Source organism: Pangasianodon hypophthalmus, chromosome 25 (assembly GCF_027358585.1).
Source record: "Pangasianodon hypophthalmus isolate fPanHyp1 chromosome 25, fPanHyp1.pri, whole genome shotgun sequence".
Lineage (NCBI taxonomy): Eukaryota > Metazoa > Chordata > Actinopteri > Siluriformes > Pangasiidae > Pangasianodon > Pangasianodon hypophthalmus.
The window spans coordinates 7874411-7896538 of NC_069734.1; the positions used below are offsets into that span (position 1 = coordinate 7874411).

At 39.0% G+C, this 22128-nt stretch overlaps 1 protein-coding gene across 21 annotated transcripts in view; it reads right to left on the reverse strand.

Moving 5' to 3' along the window:
• Positions 1 to 22128, reverse strand: part of madd (MAP-kinase activating death domain) — a 53270-nt gene that overhangs the window by 30263 nt on the left and 879 nt on the right. For all 21 annotated transcript variants that reach the window (XM_034299821.2, XM_053229266.1, XM_053229260.1 and 18 more), the window contains exons 2-8: positions 8353 to 8547; positions 7451 to 7728; positions 6697 to 7015; positions 2770 to 3079; positions 1616 to 1747; positions 1358 to 1471; positions 1151 to 1231 (exon numbers count right to left, since the gene is read on the reverse strand). In XM_034299821.2, coding sequence (XP_034155712.2) covers positions 1151 to 1231; positions 1358 to 1471; positions 1616 to 1747; positions 2770 to 3079; positions 6697 to 7015; positions 7451 to 7728; positions 8353 to 8411 — 1293 coding nt within the window. In that variant the 5' untranslated portion in view covers positions 8412 to 8547. The remainder of the gene's footprint in view (positions 1 to 1150; positions 1232 to 1357; positions 1472 to 1615; positions 1748 to 2769; positions 3080 to 6696; positions 7016 to 7450; positions 7729 to 8352; positions 8548 to 22128) is intronic.

A 22128-nucleotide genomic window follows, 5' to 3' on the forward strand; every position in this document is an offset into this window, starting at 1 on the left:
TCTGATTCAGTTTGCATCAGTGATTGCAGAATCGTGATTTATGATTTATCACTGATATTGATACGAGTGTTTTGGGCTGGATCTGCAGATTGAGAAAATATGAATGAGGCAATTATTTGGTTATGATGATTGTGGGAATCATTCAATAATAAGGAAATGTTAAAATACAATTGATAAGATCAAATAAACTAGAATTATTCAAATATTAATGCGATCATAATCAACTGTAGTAGCTTTTGATAATATATTTGGGGCAGCTTTGTTCTGAATCAGACCTGGGTTCTGGATTATGATCTAATCTGGGTTAAGCATTCTACTTTAGGGTTTGAAGTTAGTTACTTTACAACACTTAAACTTAAGCAGATGGCCCCAGAAATTGTATTACCTCCATAAGCTAGAACAAAAAGAGGAAAGAAAAAAAATGCATTTATTATACCACATTACAACAAAACAGGAAATATAACTTATACATTGCGTTATGAAACACAGGATCTAAGGCTGTTTTCACACCTAGTTAATTTGCTAAAGTCTGTATTAGAGTTTGATTTCTGTGACACTGTGATTCCTGTGATTCCTGTATTTGGCTCAGTTTGTTTCACACTGCACTGATTTAGAGCACATTAAATTATTTGCACATGTGGGTGTTTATTGATTGGTCAGAAATTTGAAGGGATGTGCTTTGAAGGACATTTCTTATTAGTTACAATTGTTGTTTTACATCTGCAAGTAAATTTGTGATTAAAGAAAAATAATGCTATAGTTGTTAAATACCAGTTGAAAGTGTACCAATATTATACCCATAATTTAGGGTCAATAACAATTTTGGACTTTTCTACACAAACTCATATAGAGCTATTTTAGACCCATTTCTATTGTTCATTACAATAAAGAAAGATAATTCAGAATGGATTTAAGCCATGTTAAGTGAAATAAATCTGTGCTCTTATTCACATGCTCTAGAAATAATAGGACAGCACCTAAAAAAAATTGGTGTGAAAGCACTCTAAACAAAACAGCAACTGCTTAAAAACCAGTGAAAAATATTATAACTCCAATAAACCAATTACCAATAAATCATAAGAAACTATGCTTAGACACATTATATCAATCTAACTGGTGGAAAGCAAATAGCTAATTGTGCTTATTTTACCTGCTTCAGGTGTTTCTTCAACTCCGTGGCTTCTGGTTCAGGCAAAGGTGGGAGTATTTCTGCATTGTTGGGAGCAATGACCTGTGAACATATAACATACACTGATAATATGTAACGAGCTTGAGACTAAATTAAAACAGCAGATGGATAAACAGTTTTGTGACCACGCTGTCAGACTGACTGACTTATCTGATACGGATTACGGACCTTGTTGCAGTCCAGATCCACCAGCCAAACATCATCAGGCATCTTAAAGTCTGATTTATACAGGAAGAAGCTGGCAGGCACGCCGATGATGTATGGAGTGGGTGCTAGCAGGAGCTGGAAAGCAGAAGAGACAGGGAGAGAAAGAGATGATATAAAATGCAGAGACGGAGACTAGCTGCTCTTATACACACTGCGTAATAACATTGCATAAAGTCAGGTACTGGTGGTGTACTCCATTTTTACTGCATGTTACGATACCTGTTCAGCTGAAGCCATGCAGGTGGGCAGTAGAGGGATGACAGGGAACATGTACTCCAGAGGATAGATCATGGCCACAAAAGCCATCACACTCATGGAGAGAGCGTTGTAATCCCGAGATTGAAGTACCACCTACAAAAAGCAGAGAGGATAAGAGTAAGAATTTTTTTTATTTTGTGTGGCTTTATTGCTCAATATGCAACACTTGTAATGGCAGATTTCTGAGGAATTTATACCACACCACCAACTATGGCCTAGCACTGTGATTGGACAATGATTGCTTTTCAGTGTGGCACAATTCCCATGCATTGATTAAAGTGAAATGCAATGCAATGGGAAATTAGACTCATTTTTAAATCCTAAAAAAGCAATCCCCTCTGATAGTTTTTCACTGAAGAGACCATGTGACATAAGAGCAATGCAATCAAGGTGTTGCTTTTCAGTGTGGAATTTCTTCCACATATAACTAATGAAAATCTATACAGTCTGGGTATTGCATTTTACACTTTTTCACCTATGTGTTTGCTGTTCTATCTTAAATGCAATCACAGAGTGAAACATAATGCAGTGGGGTGTGGAAGTTCAGCATTGAATTCTTAAGGAGCAATCCCTAGCTGATTGTTTTTCATTAAAGGGATCAAGCAATGTAAGAGAAATCCAATGAATGTTGTGCTTTTTAGTGTGGAATGTTTTTTGCATGTCACAAATAAAAGCAGTTTATATACTGTATTTCATGTTATTTGATCGTGTGACTGTTTTTGTGTTGGCACAGAATCTTCTCCATACACATCATAAGTCTTTTTATGTAGAAACATTTGATTCAGTTTTGCTTTTCCGGTCTAGTTTTTTTTTTTTTTTTTAAGATATTGGGTAGTTTTGTTTTCAAACCAGAAGCTTTCCAAAGCTCAAACCATCAAATCCGTAAACTTAGAGTCTATGTGACTTGAAACAAAAGGTGACCCAGGTACATACATACAAAGGTACATACAACAGGTCACCATAACTCAGTCTGCTCAACAGGCACTGCTGTTGCTATTCAATCAATTTACCTAATAAATGAGATAAAAACTAATCAGAAACACAGTTTCTGAGTTTGAAAAGAGCCTGGGAACATGGCTACTAAGCTAGAGAACAGCTTGTGGGCAGCTTCATACCTTGTGTTCAAGCAGGATGCAGCTGAGCACCTGCAGGCAGGCGTCCACCCCCAGTAGCTCCAAGGGCAGATGCAGTGGGAAGTCCACAAGACAGAATCGGGACGAGTCAGGCAGGGCGAAAGTGAGCGCCGGCTGCAGTTCTGGAGGCAGCACTTCCACATCAACACGTCGCACGCCTGCTACAGGCACCGGCGAGCGCAGCAGCCTGTACACCCACGATTCCATTTCCCTCAGGTCATGGAGTAGTTGAGTACCTTTCTCCTTCTCCTCGACGGAAAGAGCGCCAGCCAACACGCGCCACATGGCGTCCCTGGAGGATAAACGTACACATACGCATACACACAGAGATACATAAATATCCTGAGGATGAGTATTGTTGTCAGTAAAATTATATGCATAATTCAAAATCCAAGGCCACTGTACAAACATTACATCTGCTACATGTCATGGAGTTCCTCAGACATAATTCTGTTAATCTGGAACAATTCTGGACAGAACCGCTGTTATCATTACAATCCACACTGCAGCACTGTACACGCTAGGTTTATGTGTACCCAGTATGATGACAGGGACATCGTTTCATCATCACCCATCACTGCCTACACTACCCACAATTCACAAGTGTTTACACCCAAGAGCCTGGGAAGGTGATGACACTGCAGTAAGCAGGTCTAAGAATAGGATCATTAGTCTCAATGACTTGAGACACCTGGCATCCTGTAGACTACTCTACCCATCCTCAACTCATCCTTCACTCTTTCTCTGCTGGCGGTGCTCCCTCTATCCATCTGCTTTACATTTGCCAAGTGCAGCCAGTCAAATTTACTGTTCTAAAACAACACTACTATCCTATCCAAGAGAGGAAAAACGGATAAAGTAATATCAATATCTGACATTTAAGAATATCAGGATCTTACGAGCTTTGTATATAGTGAGGAAATTGTAAAATTTGGCATTTGCTAATGATCATGAGATCCTCTAAGCCTTTTTAGTAATCTATTAAAGTGGCTGGGAATCAGAAATAACACAAAACCCAATGGCATCTGGCAGCTAAGAGTGAGGATTAGGCCACTAATCAGTTTAAAGCAATGCACACTTTGTGAAGTTTATTGAAGCCCAACACAACGAGAGAGTCATAATATCTCAGCTGAAAATATCTGCCATAGAAATCCCACAGAAGCATTTACACCACTTCTCACCATTTAGTTACTATACGTTCAGCTAATTGGACTATGGCTGGTTACAATGAGGTCACACACTGCTTGACCCAAGCACCGCTTCTGATGAATATTTTTCATTATTATCAACAAAATTAACACTGTTTTATGCTCAGCACCGAAAGTCACTTTTCCTCGAGACAAATCAGAGCTTGTGTGTGTGGGCTGTAGTCAGGGTACGGAAAGGGGGAGTGTGTCTTTTATGACAGGACAGAGAGAAGGCCATAATTTTCTTGTGTGAAAGCCTCCCACCTCCTGCAGCCGGTCCCCGAGGAGAGTCAGCAACCTCAATCTGTTAAAAAGTCTGCTTCAGCTGTCTCATTCTTACATAAGAACATTTCTTGTTTAGTCCTTATCTCTCTATACTTCTGACAGCTCTTACTATCTCTCTCTGTCAGGCACTCTGTCTTTGTCTCCCCGGTATCTCTTGCTCACACAACCTCTGTCTTTTTGTCTCCAGCATTTCCCCCTTTCCAGTTTTCTCTGTATCTCAGTCCATTTTTAGTTTTGCTACACTGGTATGTGAAAACCAAGTAACAACCCTTGTTATTAAAACAGTGCAGAGCGACAGTGTGCTGTGGCCTGGACTCTCTGTATGCTGCTATCAACATGTGTTACAATTCTGATTCTAGACTTTACAGCTCTGATCTGGCCTTGATAATATTAAAACCACATTGCAGCACAGCATCAACCCCAAACCACTGACGACTTAAATTAAGACCAGCATAATAGACCAGCAATTATTTTCTTCTTGATATATCTAAGAAATATGTTTCTGTAAAGAAAATATAAATCAAAGTTGTAGTTTTGATTTCAAGGACACAGCGAGATAACCCACTTGCATGTGTAATGTGTCCGGATGCATGCCCACCGAAAGGCCAGTGATGGAGCAAAGTCAAATTCGCACTTCCTTTGCCAGGATGATGCTGCGCTGAGTCAGAGAGCGCTTGAGTCAGAATTGCCCTTTGGAGGTGGTCATTACACAATCAGCATACTACTAAACTCCCACAAATGTGCTGCACTGGCAGACGAATAAAATCTCTCATTTTCAGTAACTCATGCAAAATGAGTCGTGAACATGAATTCTGTTTACTTGAGAAACAAAATTAACTCCAATTATTTTTGCACAGATTAACTTACCTGACAATAAAACCTGAATATAGATAGCACAGAGCTGTATACTGTCATGCTCTACTAATTAAAAACAAATATGCACTTCTCCCTAGCCAGCTGATAGAATAAAGAGAACAATTATTAGTGGCTTATTGCCATAGCCTGATAATATTTCTTAAGCCCCATAGATACAGATAATGATCTCAGCTTTTTTGCAGTGATCTGGACTTTAATTGGGTCCTGAGTGATGGTACATGTCATAAAATATTCACCTTCTGATTGTACGCGGTGCCGACTTTGCTGGGTTTTTATCCAAGCACATCCTTAAAATGTCATTTATTAAATTAAAATTGTTGTTTATATAAAACCCAAAAAATTATGCTGCTTCAAAGTGCTGTTTTTAAAGCAAGCTGTAAATAAACAGGGATGAGGTTACACGATTGCCCTCAGCAGGCCAGCATCACTGATAATTTACACAGTAATTTGTGCCCAGAGCCCTCCGTTTCAAAGACTAGTTTATTGCTGAAATTTATTACACGCACTCCGAGAGCAAATCTAGCGAGTTTGGCAGGACAAACAAAATCATGGCCTGAACCCGCAACTGCAACTTGTCACGAAGGCGGTTGCTAGGTTACAATAGAAAAAGGCTCCACAGAGAAATGGGGGGGGGGGGAGCCATCACTCACAACGCTTATTGATCTGAATGAGACTGCTAAAGCACTCGTGAAGATTGCTTAATGATAGACAGTTGAGGAGTGAGCCATCACCACGGCCTGTCATTGCAACATAAGCCCACTGTTACACAAATACACAGCAAACGACTTACATAACCTTCCTATGGAGAGAACAAGATAATCATCATAATCAACATCATCATCATCATCATCACTCTCTCCCCCTCAATCTCACCCTCTCACTCGGAAATACTCTCATTCTCTCTCTCTCACACACACACCATGCAATTTGCTCACTTTACACAACGAAGGACATCATTAAATTCTCTTATAGCACACCCGCTTCCTTTTTAATAAACCATTACCTGTAAGTTATCTTTTCCACATGGCAAATTATTAATGCCTTCTTATTTGCAGCACTACCTTAAAAAGCAGAGTGCTATTATAATAGATATTGAAAGCAAAAATGGATTCTGAATCAGGAAATTGTCTGGATATACATCAGGAAAATTACAAGCTGGCTTTGCCCTCTGAAACCTACAGTAACAGCAGACCATTATTAAAGTTAATGAGGATGTGTAATTAAAAACACGCCACTGCTCTTCCAGCCATATTATACAAGACCTGAACATGCATAAAGGAAATAAACCAAATGTGGTACGATATACTGCACTCAGCACTGCATATACCAAGATGTTTAAAACTATTCGACTCAATCTTATTTGCATTGCAGTTTTAACACTAGACTCTATCTCAGAAGTAGACGCTTTACAGAAACCTGGATTTATATCTATATCCCTAAGCAGGCATGGGGCAAGAAAAGACTCCCTGAGACAACATGATGAAAACCTTTACAGAAAAATTCTACTCAGTTTCCAATAAACACAGAATACTGATCTATGATGACACGAGTGTGTACTCACCGCTGGTTACCCTTGGCAGTGCCTGCTCTCTGGTTGAGTCTCTGGCTGCAGCAGTCCACCATGCGCTTGAGGATGTACAGACACTCCCTGAAGGTGGAGAAAAATGGGTAGTGGCTCAGGATGCACAGTGACGTCAGCATGCTGTTGCGATTCCGTGCTGATGCCCTGGTGCTGCGTTTGGGACGGGGTGACCTTCTGGTGCCTGGCTCTGGCATCCTATCCCCCGCCACAGGCACCGTGTGGTCACCCGAGAGAGACAAGGTGGAGGGGTCACATTTCTCAGTGGCCTCGACTGCAGGGTCTGTCTGTGGAGGCTTGTCTGTACAAAGAGAAAACTGATGAGGACTAAAATGTCTCAAGAGTCTTTACACGTAATGCAGACCATACTAAGCTATGTCTGGTGAAGGGACAACCACTATTAGGCGATGACCGCTGTGCATTACGAGCATTGGCTGTGTGGTAGAATTGTGGATGACTGCTGTGTTTTAGAAGCTTTGCGGATGACCGCCGTGTGTTAGGAGCACTGGAGACGACTGCTGTGTGTTAGGAGCACTGGAGACGACTGCTGTGTGTTAGGAGCATTGGAGACGACTGCTGTGTGTTAGGAGCATTGGAGACGACTGCTGTGTGTTAGGAGCACTGGGGCAACCACTGTATGTAGCGACAGCAACCTAATACAAGACAAATCCTATAGCACCTAAACATTTTTTACTAGGGCATTATTGAAATATTAATTTCAGAAGGGACCGCTGACCTTTGCATTCTGAACGTGAGCGATGGTGGCCTCGCTGGAAGGAGCGGTAAAAGTTGAGGCAGATGCCATAGCGTGTGACGCCCGAGTCCTTATCAGTGAGTGTAAAGACGAAGGACGAGTCATCGCGCAGGCTGACGCGGCGCTGTCGCACACTCAAGCAGCCTTCTGGTTGGCAGAAAAACACCACATCTGGGGGAAGAGGGAAGTCAGAGTGGTCCTCTAGCGGGTAGCGCCTCAGCAGCTGGGGCGTCTGGGCCACACTTTCACTACTGGGCTGCCTGGGGGGAGGATAGAGAAAGAGAAGAGTGATAGACACACCATTTATAGAGCGCTGCAATAAGTTTTATTAAGATCCTAAGGGCCAGTTTCTTGACAGGACATTAATCTTAGACTTGGTTTATATTTAGCTGCCTTTAGGGACTGTCTGTTTAAAGCTTTGATCAAAGTTTTAATCAGCATTACCAGAATCTAGTCTTCCTGTGACAAAGCCCCCCTTTTCATCATGATTCAAGCAATAGATGCACGAAGAAAGTGTCTCAGTATGTCTGTTATTGTTTAACCCAGTGGACTTGCCCAGACTATCTATGCAAAATATGCAGAACATAGCTTATTGTACAGAATACAAATATATCAACTGTAAGAATTCTAAGCAGCAGAGGGCCCTTTTATTTCGAGTACTAAACATACCAACCTGGCACACACCTCAGGCAAACATCTTACATACACTCCCACTGATGCATGCTTACTGACTACCAACACACCCAGTCTACACACAGAAGCTACCACTCACTAAGAACCATTGCATCTAGCAAATCGAAACAAGGAACGTATAGCACACACATGAGTTCGTGCACACACACACACGCACACACGCACACACACACACACACACATATTCTTACCTGGCTCCAACTACCACCAGGTAGTCCAGGAGGCGCTGACACATTTTCTTTTTCTCCATCTCTGAAACTGCAGTATGTCTAAGTCATGGCAACCGTGGCTCTGATAAGCTCTCTGCACAGAAGCTGTCCAATCCGGATGCAGTTAGAAGCAGGTAGTTCTAGAAAGGCAGGAGCCATGCAGGAAATAAAGTTTACCTGGAAGCATAGAACACAGAAATAAAAGGTGGTGATTAATTATTTCCTGATTACTGCAGCAGCAGGCTTATAGTGTAACTGAAAATAAAACCACTAATAACGGTATATTAACTTGCCCCCGTCTCATGAATTTACTTTTCCAGCCTATAAATATGCAGTAAAAGATGCAGCTCAGAAAAACACAAAGGGTGTGCCACATCGAAAACACTGAATATCACACCTCTAGGTATCACAGGAGTGCGTGAGTGGTATCAAGATGCTTATTATAAAATGCATAAAATAAAAACCTAAAGTACTTTATTAAGAAGTTGATCTACAAAACAAATTCCTCTTCTATTCTTGGTTGAACAAAACATTGCTTGTAACCATGTTGTGTAGTGTAATATTTAAATATTTAATATTTAGTGTAGTCAGTAATATTTCATGGTGCATGGGCTGTAACTTGAGCACTAGAGCAAAAACTAGCTGTAGTATTTACACAGAGATGTGCATGTTCTCCTGTAGGTTTCTCTGGGTTCTCTGGTTCCTCCAACCTCCCAAAAACATGCCATTAGGAGAACTGGATACTCTAAATTGTCCCTGAGTGCGAACAAGTGAGTGAATGCGGACGTGAATGGACTAGCGTCCTATCCAGGGTGTATTCCCGCTCACTCTCAGTGTCCGGATCCACCGAGAACGCTGACCAGGATAAAGTGCTTACAGAAGAATTAATGAATATGTTACAAAACCTAGTATATATCAAAGTGACTATGAATCAAAGCACCAAAATAATCAAATAAACTGAGAAAATTATCTTAATTTGCTACAATATCAGTATCGCAGGTCAGACGTTTGTTATCTTGGCAATGCTAGACCGAACACTTGTGCTGATCATATGCAATAACATCTCCAGGTCTTCCTAATGCATTTTTATTTTGACTGGACTTCAGCAGCAAATGTAAACACATACTGTACACAGACAGTTGAAAAGCAATATTGTCCTATTCACCATGGGATCCATGAGCATATGCCTGCATACAATCCAAACCAAATAAGCTCACACTATCAGACAATACTTGCTTTTCAGTAAGAATAAAGAAACCATTAATACACCATCTACCAGTATAGCCTCAGCATTTTATCATGTCTACTTTCAATTGAGACCTGTTTACTTTCCGATTACCTATTCCAACCCACAGCTTTTTATCATGGACAAAGACAATGAGAATGACAAAAAAACTTACGTTCATGATCCACACTGTACGCCTAGCTGTGGCCTACGGTAAAGCGGAGCGCTGACTCAAAAGACAAGTCGTAACTGTAAGTGTAAACACACAGCCACCTGTTCACACCAAAGTCTTTTTTTTATTCTTGTTATACCATTGTTTAGAGATGTTTAGTGGTTGTTTGATGGATACATCGGCTGATATGTTGGGCTAATATTTTGTTATTCACAACCACACTTATAACGGATCATACTATATTTGAACACAGCTCTAAATCTCATTATACAGAACCACTGAAAACTTTCAAGATACACACTGTACTGATCAAGATTTGATATTGAATTTTTGAAGGAGACATACACTATATGGCCATAAGTTTGTGGACACCTGACCATCACACTCTTATCTGTCCTTGAACATCCCATTCCAAAACCATGGGCATTAATTCAATTCAATTTCAATTCAATTTTATTAGCATAGTGCAAAAAATGGACATTAACAATGGACATTGTCACAAAGCAGCTTTACAGAAAATATTAATATGGATTTGTTCCCCGTTTTGCTGCAATAGAAGCTGCCATTCTTTTGGAAAGGCTTTGCACTAGATTTTGTAATGTGGCTGTGGGGACTGGTGCCCAAGAGCAGCACCGAGAGCATTATCGAGGTCGGGTACTGATTATCGAGGTCGGGTATGGGGTGCAAGTTCATCCCAAAGGTGTTCAGTTAGGTTGAGGTCAGGGCTCGGTGCACACCACTCATTTTCTTATGCACCGACCACTATGGACCTTGCTTTGTGCACAGGGGCATTGTCATGCTGGAACAGGTTTGGACTCCTTAGTTCCAGTGAAGGGAAATCTTAATGCTACAGCATAGAATAACATTCTAGGCAATTGTGTGTCTCTACCTTTGTGGCAACAGTTTGGGGAAGGTCTAAATATATGTATGATGGTCAGGTGTCCACATACTTTTGGCCATATAGTGTACATGTTCCTAATAAATAGAACCAAACCATAATAATACCAAGCGGGTGAACACATTTCCCTGCTTATCCCATGATAAACTGGGTCAGTGTTTATCAGGCTCCTCCATGCATACACAGAAGTCTGAACAATCCATCTGGTATGCTGAGGACACAGTTCTTGTGTTTCATGGCTTCAATTCTTTCCTTATTTCTAAGGTCCATGGCAAGACTCGGCATTATGCAAAGCTATATTGAGTTAAGAAAGCTCAGGGCATCAGGAAACATCTGACTGTCTGCAGTAACAAAGCAGCAGGGAGAATGCAATGAAATCTTCACTCCACACAATCCGCTTTATGTAATACATGAGAAAAACATTGCTAGGAATTCAGAGGTTGTGCTAGCCTGCCCAGGCAACTGAGACAGATCTGTTAGACATGATATAATGAGTGAATACTTACTTAATAAATATAAACTAAATAACTGGTCAAAACTGGAACCAAATCATTCAATCTGTGACATATTTAAGTAGCATGTTATTTCAAGTGAAACATGACACTCTGCTTAATTTACATAAATTAGACATTAAATACAAATCCTTAAATTCTGGCAATAAACCTCTAGGAAACTGAAATGTCTTGATGCAAGATGCATAACACTGACAGAATTTTGAGAATATCCAGGCTGTTCTTAGCTTACTGGACACATTAATTTCCTAAGGTTTAAGAGCCTCGTGATTGGAGATATTAAGCTCTTACAGCAAGTATGTTTCAACACCTGGCACATACAACAGTACAGACTGTGAAAGACGTGGGTAACCCAAGAGATTTTGCAGTGGTGAGTCAAATGCAATGATATTTCAGCAACACCCTGAAACAGAAGTGCTATTCAGTTCTGCAAAGCAGCTTGTTTTTCAGACTAGCACTAGTCACATTTGCATTTGGCTTATGCATTTGAGAGAGGATATAATTGAGTAACTGAAGGTTAAGGGCCTTACTCAGTGCCACAAAACTACATTGGCAGCTTGGCAGTACCAGGGCTCAAACTCGTGACCTTAAGATCCGTAGCCCAATGTCTTATTTACTGAGCTACCACTGCCATTTTCCAGTCGGTTTGCACAGAGTGGTCTGGGGGTTCATTTCTAATGGAAAATTGGGTGTATGAAAGTAATTTGTTATTTCGAAATAGTTGCACCTGTTACTCTTCCTAGTGTGAGGAACCACGGGCATGTCTGAGTCTGCAGAAACGGAATGCCTTCTCGAGATATACAATGCAAAAAAAAAAAAAAAAAAAAAAATCAATCTTAGATGTGGACATGAGTATTCTGGTTGTGGTACACATTCTGGTTCAACATATTTAATTGAATGCATGTTCTGTTTAAAGGATTTGGTCCTCTGGTGGGACAGGGCTCATGTCCAAAACATTTACACTTAAGCAAGTACTCTTGCATCATCCCAGAAAATCTGAATCCAACATCCACTGGAAGACATGCATAGTCAGCGTATAGTGCAGTCAGCGAGTCTTCCTATGTCCAGCAGAACGCATTAATTCTGCTCTCTGACTGTCACACACTGCCGCAGGCATTTACTTAGTGATTAATAGGCAAACTCTTCTGCTGTGAAGGCGATTCCTACTTTCCAATTCCACCTACCATGCCAAAAATATCACAGCGGAAGAGGAGAAGGAGGAGAAATAGAGGCATATGAAGCACACTGGCCTCAGGGATGATTTGTAATACATCAATAAAACCAATCCAACCTCTAGCTTTTTAATGCTCTAACACCAGGGCCTCCATATTATTCTTAAATTGTGTCAGTGCCACAATGAAACTTCAGAAAGTCGGCTGCGAAAATCTAAAAAGCCAAAACATCAGGATGTATTTAATAAAAAAAAAAAAAAAAAAAAAAAAAAAAAAAAAAGGGTGAAAAAACACAGACTACGTTTTCGATTACTTTAAGGCTCGCATGCCACTCTTCATATTTAGTTAGTCATGCAAATAACTTCAAGCATGTCAAAAAAGCTCCACTGAGGCTGAGTTTTAAAGTACCGAAGCAAACAAACTGTTAAAAACTGGTTGGGACACTTGGCACTCAACTTAATTCTCACCTTCTCACCAGTCTTGTCACAATGTTGAAATTATAAGCATATTTACTTTAAGAAATAATGCAAAAGAGACAGTAACGTACTGGCTACGTGGCTCACACATAATGTGCTAAATTTGTAAATTTATTTGTTTAACCCAACAAAGTGAATGATCTCCTGAGCCTTATTGTGAGAGAGCACTAAGAATGATCACTGACAATACACTGTGGTGTGTATATGTGTGTCTCTTGTTTGATTCAACAGCTTGCTCAATTGTGGAGTGTGGAACAAGTCCATAGACTCCAGAGACTCGTGACGTCACCTGATTTGCTCCCAAGTGCATCCTTGTGTACCTAGATCTCACCCACTACAATCAACTCCAAGGTAATGAGATTCAAACCTGACCTGTTTTTTTTTTTTTCCCCACTGGTGCAGCTGTGAATGTATTTGTGAGCAGACAATTCATGGGGCGAAATGTTGCAGGTGTTACATAAGGGAAAAAACAAACACCACCTGGGAATCGCAAGATGGAAAATTAATCATTTTTCAGGACTATGGCTATCAAATAATTTATTATCAGTGTACTGCTGCGCCACAGGAGTGAAAGAAGCATATAATGAGTTCTAAAAATAGTTTCAGTAGATTCAACACAGTGTCTAACGCAGTTAAAATGTTGCCATTCACATTCACCAATTTTATATTTGAACATTTTACGGGCCCTGCTTACGTGAGCCACAGTAGCAATTTGTTTTTACTAGGATTTGCACTTACAACCTCAGTCAGTAGGTTTTTCACCCTGATTTGACTCGAAACAAACAAACAAACAAAAAAAAAAACAAAACAAAAAAAAAAACACAACAACAACAAAAAAACATTTTTGACAAATATTTGTGTGACAGGCAACATCAGGCAAGGCGTTCATTGTTCATTTGCAGCCAATAAGAAAAAACAAAACAAAACTGTAGGCTTTTCCTGTGGACATTATCTTATTATTAAGCCATGTGAGGACTAAAAGAGCTAATCTATAATCAGGTAGCATAATCCTAATCCTCACGTGGGTTACTTAGATGGGGAAAATACTGAAAAGTACATTATATGTAATTCAGGTTCTAAAAATCTAAAATAAAAAAACATTTGTTTAATCTATCCTTACACATTCGCTTGTGCCTCCTGCAGAGAGCAGACCATTTAAAAAAAATCAAGAAGCTTCTTATACATCTATATCCAAAACAGTGCTTTTTTTAAAAGGTCCAGAGCCTTACATTTGTGTGTGCTTTCTGTGCTGTTAAAGGACAGAAAACCAGTCATGGAGACTTTTATGAGTCAGTGTATCAATGTCAAGTCACTGCTGAAATCACAAGTAGAAAAGACAATGCTATTGCTGAGGCTTTGAAAAAGGAGTGTACTGTGTGTGGTTGATTTTTCCCTGCTCACAAATTTCCACTGTAAAATATTTACATACACCATGTAATTATCCAGAAGGGATTTTTTTGGGGGGTCTTTTTCTTTTTCGGTGACCTCCATAATAAAAATACTGGTAGTTATCCAATGTTAAATATATACTTGTCTACTGTTAGCTAAGTAGAACACTTTGTATTGATTTTATATTTCAGATTAAGGAACTCAAATCATTCTCCATTTCCCGGGACAGAACATAAGGGAGCCCGCACGAGTCGAGACACGTAAGCTGAAGGAAAGCGTGTGGCTTTCACAAAAGTTTGGCATATTTTGGGTTATAATTCATAATAGCATAGTCTGATGTTAAATTGCAAAAATATCACACTAAGCCTAATTGGCATTGCATAATCATGAAAACTTCTGTGCATTGCAAAAAACAGACTGTGACCTTAAAGGACAGGAGATAACCATCTATTGTTCAGAAAACCTTAGAGCTAACTAACCGGACTGACATCTGCTCCTCCACCCAGAAAAACAAACAGCTTTTCTGCCTCACACAAACACAGCGACAGGAATGTTTAACAGCCAAATTAATTAAAACGTGGAGTAAGAAGGACATCCAACACTAAGGAACCAATACAACCAGTTTATTCTGAATCATGGGTAATTCTTGTAGGCTTTAATCTGAGATTATGCATGTCAATCAGACATTTCATTAACAGTAAATTTGTTTCAGCTAAGGTCATTTTTCAATAAGTATGCAACATACTTTAATTGGGTTATTAGTTAAAAAAAAAAAAAAATGCTGAAATAGAGCCAAATCCCCCACTACATTATCTGTTTCACTGCTGGGTCTCTGATCTCAAAGATCTGTGACAGATGGCATCAGGATCCGGTGATTAGTCTCAGAATGACCCTCTTGGGATTGAGACCTCTGAAGCTTTTAAGACTAATGTGCTCTGCTCCATGTCAGGAACACCTGCTGCATACACACAACTCTCAAACTTCAAAAATGTCAAGAGCAAACAGCTCCTCTAGGCTTTACGTATACAGTTGAAACATGGCTAATGCTTTCACGCTCCTGGCCCTCCCGTCCTCTTTAGGCATTCTGAGGTGTTGTGGAATTGAAGGCGCTGGGCTCAAAGGTCAACATGGCAGGTTTCCAGCTTGTTGCTAAAGGAGTGGCACGGAGCAGTGTGGAGTGAAAATGTTCTTAAGTGCATGCAGGGGCCACCAATATTAGCCACTTAAAAAGGGTGACTGCTGACAGAACGTTGAACTTTTCAGATCTCTGAAATACGGCCAGCAGGGTGAGAAAGGCTGTGCTTCTGAAACCCCGCAGTTTTAGAAACTAGTGTTCAGCTGTGATCTAAACATACTGTGATCTAAACAATCTCTGTACTCGCTTTATTTATTCTTATACCACAGCACTGCTGATTTCTCAAGTCTGATTAGTCAGAAGGTGCTGATAAATTTTCTGTGACTGTAGTTCTGGCTGTGAGGTAAATCACAGGTTAAAATGCATGTGCTCGTTCTAATATATCATCATTTCTATAGTGCCACCTTACACATGTAGGTGGACGCTCCACATCACCAGATTAAATAAATGTGGGTTATTGTTACAGTGAAAGTTTACTTCATTTTTGGAAGGAGTCACCAGTGTCAGTGCTTTGTAACAGTAACAGAGATAAGGATAAAAACTACGACATGTCATTCTTTAATAAATTTTAAAAAAAAAACTGATTAGTGCTTGCAAATGCTATGGTATAAGAGGAATAAAACACTTAAGGACATGATGTTATATGAAAATAAACAACACATCAGCATGTCTAGTTGTCCTTTATTCTGTACATACAGTACGGTAGGCTCTTTTGAATAAAAATGAAGACCACTCATAGAGAAATCCTGCCCTGAAACACCCGGCAATCGAGCAAAAAGTGATCACAGACTATGGAAGGAGTTTCTTTTTCAGGAAGAAAATAAAAACTGTTTGAGATGACCAAATTCCTTGAATATCTGACTAACTATAAAGCTAGGGAAATTATCTTTACATCCAGTCTAAGGTGTGCACTGGGTCAAGGATTCAGCTTTTGCAGGATCACAGATCCAACATAATAGCCTCAGCCTCCCGCCTTTAATTAACACCACAGTGGACATGTTTCCCTGAAGGCTTTTAATGATTCATTGCATAGGGTAATTCATGTGGCAAGTAAATGCATGGTTGCCATCAACTGTCCCACCCACTAGCAGCACATATGCTCAGTGAAAACCTCTGTGCACTGTTCTCTCTGATGTGCACTCACAAAGCTGAAGAGTACCATCCCGTAAAAACCTAAACAAGAACAGCCATCTGCCACGTTTTCCATCCAAACAGTAAATTAAACTAAATTTTTTAAAAAGAGTGCAACAAACACCAAACCTGAAAACAAGAGCATTATTATTTTACTTTAATTATTAACTTACCATTTTGACCATTTCGATTTCTTTTTTCTTCTACAGCACAATGAAGCACACCACTCATTAATTTCATATAAAGTGGCATAAATGCTGATCAGATCATGACGGTGAAGACACAGATCTGATCATGACGCAGGGGAAACGGATCGTGTGATGACGTAAACTGGATGATTAAGGATGAAGATCAGTTGACTACCCCGGGGACATGAGACTGCTGTGGCTGTTTATAATTCTCATTAAAACTGAGCATTATTAAAGGTTGCTTGTTTTGATATTGTTGTTTTAGTGGTTAAATATCTCACTAATTGTGCATTATGAAAACATTTAATATCATGACGTGAATTTTTTTTCCATATGCTGTATTTCTATTCATCCCAAATAACATACAGTTAAACATCAGCCAGCAGTTTCACTCCTTTTGAACTAAAGTGCTCTTTTTGGACTTTTCTTTTTTCAGAAAATTTTCACTGACCAACATCTCAGTGCTCCTTAGTGGAAATGAAGTTAATAACAACAGATTATAAACCAATTACAAATTACTGATTCATGAATAAATCCAAACAGTGAAACAAATCCCAAAACTCATGATGCATCACAATACAAGCCTCAAATAAAAAATAGGACTAATTAAGCAATTTAGTAGAATGCACCCAATCTCTACTCTGAAGAATAGCTTCTTGCTTTTTACAGAAATTCTACTGATATTCTTGTATACTCTGATACTCTTGATATACTCTGTGTTTCTGAGGTTAAGGAGTAAGATCAGAGCTATGCGTCAATAATCAGAAACCATGCATTACACATAAAAGCATTTAAAATGATTGCTCTGTCTATGTAAAGCAGCGCTTCTCATAGAGATATACAGCAACACAAAAGATCAAAGCCAAGACAATTGAGCAATGACAACCATGATTAAGCTGAGAGACACTGGAAGAAACCCAGATCTGCTCATATCCATTCATCCTCATAGACTTGTTCATTGCAAAGGTTTTCCTCTTTCAGCAGCATATGAATCTGCAGTGTACACACTCTCCTGCTGTCTGCACTCTTATGCAAATGTGGAGAAGTGAAAGAACCACGGCGCACAGCATAGGTACCGGTGACAAAAAAATCCTGGCCGAGATATGAAGTCCCACTGCAGAGAGCAGTAATAAAACCCAGACAGCATGTACATGCAAGAAACAACCAAGGTAGAGCAAGATGATTCACTATTTACATAAACATAAAAAACCCTCCATCACTCTGTAGGAAGTAGGTGAGGAGTCACATATTCAGAACAGAAAATGGCTTGGATATAAAAAATATTCAAAATTTGATAATAAAAATAGTTGCCATTATCGATTAGCTGACCTATGTTAAGATGAACACTGTGGCATGCACAGTCATGCGAAGAATATGAATCAGTTAGCTTATATATAGTTGATAAACATCACTGTCATTTAATTTTCTTCACATACACAATATAGATTTTTTTAATATATGATGCACATCATGTCCTCATGTCTCCTTCCTGCTTTCAGTGCATAACAAAGGTGCTTTTTGGTCACAAAGGTCACACTGAAAATGGTTTGCATCATGCAAACTGAATTTAGCAACCAAATGCTTCAGTTAGTGAGACACTAATTGAAAAGCCAGTGGATACTGGGCTTTTATTTTGAACTTGGCATCCTCTCACAGTGATTGAGACCATTGATCCACTGGTCATGCTAATAATGTATAGTTGCAAAAATGTGTGTGGAACCAATAAAAAAATGTACAGGACACAGTGCATTAGTTTGGGTGTCTAATTTGAAAAAAAAAAATGTCTGACAAACACTGAATAATATTCTCAGGCCATGCCAGATTGCCTGATAAATGTCATTATACCACAGCACACTTGAATTCTGGAATCTTGTCAGAACTTACCATTTATAATTAAGCTGAAAAAAAAATGAACTGATTATCAAAATAATCATTGGTTGTGTGTTAGAGTGGGATGATGTACAGGCCACTCGAATTTCACCCATACTATTTAAAGAAGATCTCTCCTTATAACGGTACCACTGAATAAACATAATGCATTCAGGTGACCAGCTCATGAATCGTTAATCATGTAAGAAGCATGCTTTTAGATAAAACAAACAGCTTGTAACAAATCGATCGGAAACATTACACTGGAGTCACTTAGCATTTCTCTCTCTCTCTCTCTCTTCTTTTAAAGAATCAGTATAAATATACGCACCCTCGCACCCCTTTGCTTATCATCTGAGCTTGAAATAGCTTTCAAATGCGTTTGCAGCACTTAAGTGACAGCTGCCCATATACCCAAAGATCCGTCTTCGCTGCATATAATAACGTAAAACTCTAACAGATGGAAGCTACTCTCTGGCTCAGTTAGAGAAAATGATCCCATGCAGTGTTCCAAATAATGGTACTCGGATGGCCACAATTACTGCTCTCAAGGCGGATTCAACCCCTAATTTCCCTGCTCACTCCATCTAATGGCCTCCCTGCAGACCCCTGAAGAAAAGAAAGCCCACAAAACTACTAGTTGAACTAATTATGAAGTTTTCTCACCAACTTCACCACTGCTGCACTTAACTTAATGCTATGCAAATCACAGCTGGACTCTTAATAGGACGCATATATATATATTAAAGATTTCTTATACCACTGTGCAGCTGACTTCTCGAATATGATTGGTCAGAAGGTGTTGATGGTGTCATTTTCTTTACAGCACAGCTGTGACAGTAGTGCTGGCTACAAAGCAAATCACAGGTTAATAATAATGCACTTGTTCTAATACCTTATCGTCTCTATAGCAAAAACTCAGTCACAGGGACATGTATGGCAGACATTACACGTAATCAAGGCAATAATCAAAGGCAGCAATAAACAGATTTTGTGTATTGTTTTGTTCTGTAAAAAAATAAATAAATGCATAATTGTCAAAATATAATGATGTTTTCAGTAAGGAGAAGTTTATTTAACATTTATGGAAGTCTCCTGAGTCAGAGCTTTCCAGTTCCTTGGAAACATATCAGTCTGTTTTTTTTTTTTGTTTTTTTTTTTTGTCTTCAATAGATTGAAAAAAAAAAGAGAGGTGACTATTATAGCTGTTATACCATAAATGATGATAGGAAATAACTTTTCTCATAGACGTTCCACAAAATTATGTACGGTTATTTACATTTGTACATTTATTACAACTATAAACGGTTAAAAAGCATTACGTAAGGTGAACCCAACCAGAGCACACCAGCCACCTTGTGACTCAGTGGTAGTTCATTACTATACAGACATAAAATGCAAATATAATTCCTCTTATGTGAAAGCTCTGAGAGCTCTTTATGATTTAAAAAGGAAAGAATCATCTCTAGAACTAGTAGCACTTCAAATTTAACACCCGAGTACTGTACAGCCTAATGTCAGTCACCGGGTCACGCGGCATCACATTTGCACTGGATTTGAATGGATTATTTTATTGCGAGACGTATTACTGCAATCACAAGCACAGTCCTAAACCTCTTGCTTTTACTCACAGAGATCAGTAAAACAGTGCTATGTAGGCTATTCTGCATGTGATCTGATTATGTGTCATGGAAACCTTATCTCATCAAGTGTCCTATTTCAGGAAAATGAAGAAGAGGCAGGAGAAGAAAGAAGCTGGTAATCGGTCCATACCACAGGATGAGGTATAGCAGACCACACTTATGGCTTTTACAGATGATGGGAAATTCACAACGTATATATGCAAATAAAACTCAATTATTAAATTAATAATTATCTGGATTATTAAGAGCTAATGATTGAAAAAGTCTACACTTTAAAAGAATCCCAGCCAGAATGCAGACTAATAATTGACATGCCACATGGTAAATTATCTAATTTTACTGATATGAACATTCAAAATAGTTTAGATAGTCCTAGGGATACACCAATCTCACTTTTTACATTTCTGATCCGTTTCTGATATGAGAAGTCTGCATGTTGGCCAATGAGACAACAGCATGGTTCAAATAACAAATAAAACATTACATGTATAGCTGTAGGAAAATAATCAACGACAGGGTAGTGTGATGCTGCCCAAAATAAAACGAAGTTGCTCTTACCTGCTATATTTTTCTTATAACAGCATGACCTGAAGTGTTTTATTCCTCTTATCCCACAGTGATTTGCCAACAATTCATGTTTAATTTATTAATGAATTACATGTTGTGTTGTTTTATGTATTTATAGCTACATTTATATTGTGGAAGATAAGTTAGTTCCTGTTCTCTTACAGCTTACAGATTCCCTTACCAGCCTCTCTCTTTTAAAGTTAATAAACCAAAAAAAAAACAACTCACAGCATGTCAAGTTAATGGAAAAACGACAAAATCCTCCACAAAAAACTTTCCCCATGTCAGAAAACTTACTGATTGTTACAAAGCGCTGACACTGGAGACTCCTTCCATAAATGTTAAATAAACATCGCCTTACAGACTGTCCACCATACAAGTCCCAGTGAATGAGCTGTTACTATAGAAACGATAAAGTATTAGAAAGAGTGCATTAAAATTAATTAAAAATTAACCAACCTTTCAGTGTTTCGGAACAGTATCTCTCCCTACACCAATGCTCAGAGTCAGATCTGTACATCCATACAAGAAGACCAGACTGTTTTAGAGTACATACTCATTTTAGGCTATTTATGGGTTTAGATCGCTTAAAGGTGTATTAGGTAAGATTTGTGCATGGGGGTTGGGGGGGGGTGTTCTCTCTAACCCTTAAATGCATGGAGTTGAATAAGATTTGAATGATTTTTTTTTTACTCATTGATCCCGCCCCCATTTCCACCCATCTACACAAAGCTCCCCCCCCCCCAAAATTACTGTGGTTTAACTAGAGCTAGCATGCTAACTAGAGTTACTATTAGCAAGGACGGTCATGACGTCACTTTTAAGCTTGAAAGCCAAGTTACAACTCTAAAAACATGCAGCTTCTCTTCATAATGATTAATGATGATGTGAAAGGGCATTGAGGGCGTGTCTTTAAAATGACTGACAAGAGGCCAATCCATATACAAACATACATTCCGGGCCGGAAGGCAGGTTTCCAAACTGTTCTTTTTTTTTCAGCTATTTAGTACACTTGTCCTGAAATAATGGCTTAAACTATTAAGTATACTTAAACTATTTTTACATTTCTACATAATTTCTCACATTATTTGTTTTAGTAAAAAAGGAAAAGTATTGACTGCTGCACCTTTAACATGAATATGGTGAAATGGTTCAGTATGTGTGTTTGCCTGCTGAAACACATTTGCCCTCCAGCAAGGAGAAGCTATTCTCAAATCTACTGATGACATTCAGGCGGTTTTTCCATAAATTACAGTGGTGTCATTGATGAAATAAAAGACTGTGACTACATTCAAACCTGCACATTTCATATGTGGAGTATTATTTGGATATAATTGTGTATATACTAGGCAGAAAGCGGTTTTGGTTATAGCTTTGGATG